The 2,500-nt window shown below is 33.2% G+C and overlaps 1 protein-coding gene across 1 annotated transcript in view; it reads left to right on the forward strand.

The window, feature by feature from the left end:
- LOC125042108 (bromodomain-containing protein 4-like) overlaps positions 1–2,500 on the forward strand; it is an 82,165-nt gene that overhangs the window by 64,897 nt on the left and 14,768 nt on the right. Inside the window, exon 14 of the mRNA XM_047637575.1 lies at positions 1,499–1,542. Within this exon, the coding sequence (XP_047493531.1) occupies positions 1,499–1,542 (44 nt within the window). The remainder of the gene's footprint in view (positions 1–1,498; positions 1,543–2,500) is intronic.

Here is a 2,500-nt window from a genome sequence, read left to right on the forward strand (position 1 = left end):
TTGTAGAGCCATTTATATGTAAATACAATAGGTGAACTTATATGACATGGCATGTATTCTTGCCATCCATACCAATTGGATTAATATCATTAGTTTTTGTTTTTAGTTAAGCTCCAACATTAATAATACCATTAGGAAATGGAAATCAAATATTTAGAAAAATTAAGGAAAAGTGTCTGCAGGTGAGACCAGATAAGACTAGTATTTCCTTGGAGACGAAGTTCTTGTGGAACTACTTGTATGCGAACAAAATTGATCATTCAAAATCACAGAGGATACAATAGGTTGAATCAGTAAAGGAATTATCTTTTTTTTTTTTTTTATGAATCTTGAAAGGCTAAAAGGATATTTTGTTGATACAGAGCTCCATAGGTAGAAAAGATAAAAGTAATATATGTATTGTTGCATATAAGTAAAACAAAAAAAAATGAAAAACTATACAAGAATTTCACTAATACTCTTTATAATATGTGGGCTTTTTGTAAACAAACTTAATTTCAGAATATATATTTTCTTTTAACAAAAACAGAAAATTCAAGATGTCCAATATGAGAACTGTCTTGGATATGACCAGATTTCTTGCAAGATGAGAAAGTGGTCAAACTCGTCAGCAATTTCTGAATACATACAATACATAGCATCAGTTACACACATGTTGGACAAACACACGCTGCAAATAAGAATCCGTAGCAGGGTCCAGTTATTGATAAGACTAAAAGAACATCAGTATAAAGAATTCAGATGAAGCCTTTTAAGACATATATGAAGATCACCTTGAATATGATCCACAATATTTTCAGTTACAATGGTATTCTTTCAGCTAATCAAGATTATCTGTATGAAAAGGGGTCCCATGACAGACAAAAAAAAGACATTGCAAATGGAACATTCCTGTACTAATTTGTGTACTGGAAATAAGCAGGAATAAAATATTTCTAAAACAATAATTGGTATTCACGCAAAAAAGTAATAACAAAGGGAAAGAGTAACATCAAAATACACTCAACAAAGGTTTGATTATTAATATTCAGACATTTGAAAAATACAACAAATAAACGAGACAATTTCCTAAATGTTCTACCCTGTCTTTTGTGCCCCCCCCCCCCCCTTTTTTTTTTCTCTCTCTCTCTCTCTCTCTCTCTCTCTCTCTCTCTCTCTCTCTCTCTCTCTCTCTCTCTCTCTCTCTCTCTCTCTCTCTCTCTCTCTCTCTCTCTCTCCCCCCCTCTCCCCTCTCTCTCTCTCTCTCTCTCTCTCTCTCTCTCTCTCTCTCTCTCTCTCTCTCTCTCTCTCTCTCTCTCTCTCTCTCTCTTCCCTCTCTCTCCTCTTTTTTTTTTTTCTCTCTCTCTTTTCTCTCTCCCTCCCTCCCCTCCCTCCCTCCCTCCCTCCCTCTCCCCCCCTTCTCTTAATGAAAATTGAAGACAGCTATGACTGTCCTTTTTAGCTTTGAGAAGACAGGCAAGTGTTTACTCATGAAAGCAAATGTATCCCTTTCTTTCAGAAAGTCGTAAATCCAAGAAACCCAGGTTAGAAAACTCTTCACAGGTGAGTGTCATCAATCTTTTATGAGTACTTTCTAATATATATGTACTTAGTGTGAAATTTCCCCCCAGATATGCTTATCAATGTTCTCACATTGCGATCTTCCTGCCACTTTGAATTACAGAAGTTTAGACAAACTTTTTGCTGCAATTAAAATTAACTTTTGGTAAAATGAGTGATATTTAACTCTGAGTATCTTTTATCTCCCTGTAAGTATTTGGTAATAGTCTGTCAAACTAAAGAATTTGATCTTGAATTTATCTATACATTATTGTGTGTGTATCATCCCAGTGCAGTTTGATCATAACCACATCATCAGTCATAGTAGGCACAATGTTGTGTGTGCATGTTGATAGTATTTCATGCTCCTTTGAAGTCTCGTAATACCTGTATATGGGAGGGATTTGCAGTAAACTCTTCTCTTGTTCCCTTAGTTTTCGTAAGCTAAGTTTGTTGTTTTTGTAATTTCTTATCATTCCTCATGATATGAATCTTAGACTCCCTATAGATATCAAATTAGCAATAATTCTCTCAGAGACATTGGACATGGTCTGTTATGTATGATTTTTCATGTGCCATCTGTTATCCTTTGTTAACAAGTAATATGAAATACTAATAGTATAAATAGGTACCTATGGAAGTGGTCTGCTCTGTATATTTTTCTGTTTTTCTCTTTTTGTTTTTCTTTGTCATACTTAGTCATAGATGTACATATATCCTCTTCTATTAATAGGTACAGGGTAATAGCAAATTTTTAAGATCACTTCATTATCATGATTATGTATGGACATAATACATAGTTAAAGAAATTGGAAGAATAATGTAAAATACATTTATTTTTTAAATTGCTTTAAATATGGCTATTTCCTTAAAAGAGAAAAATGTGTAATATAAGTGCATTTCAGATTTTTTGAGAAATAAAAACATATAACAGTAATAAGTATTATATTGATAATGATAT

The sequence above is a fragment of the Penaeus chinensis genome, chromosome 31, assembly GCF_019202785.1.
Source record: "Penaeus chinensis breed Huanghai No. 1 chromosome 31, ASM1920278v2, whole genome shotgun sequence".
Lineage (NCBI taxonomy): Eukaryota > Metazoa > Arthropoda > Malacostraca > Decapoda > Penaeidae > Penaeus > Penaeus chinensis.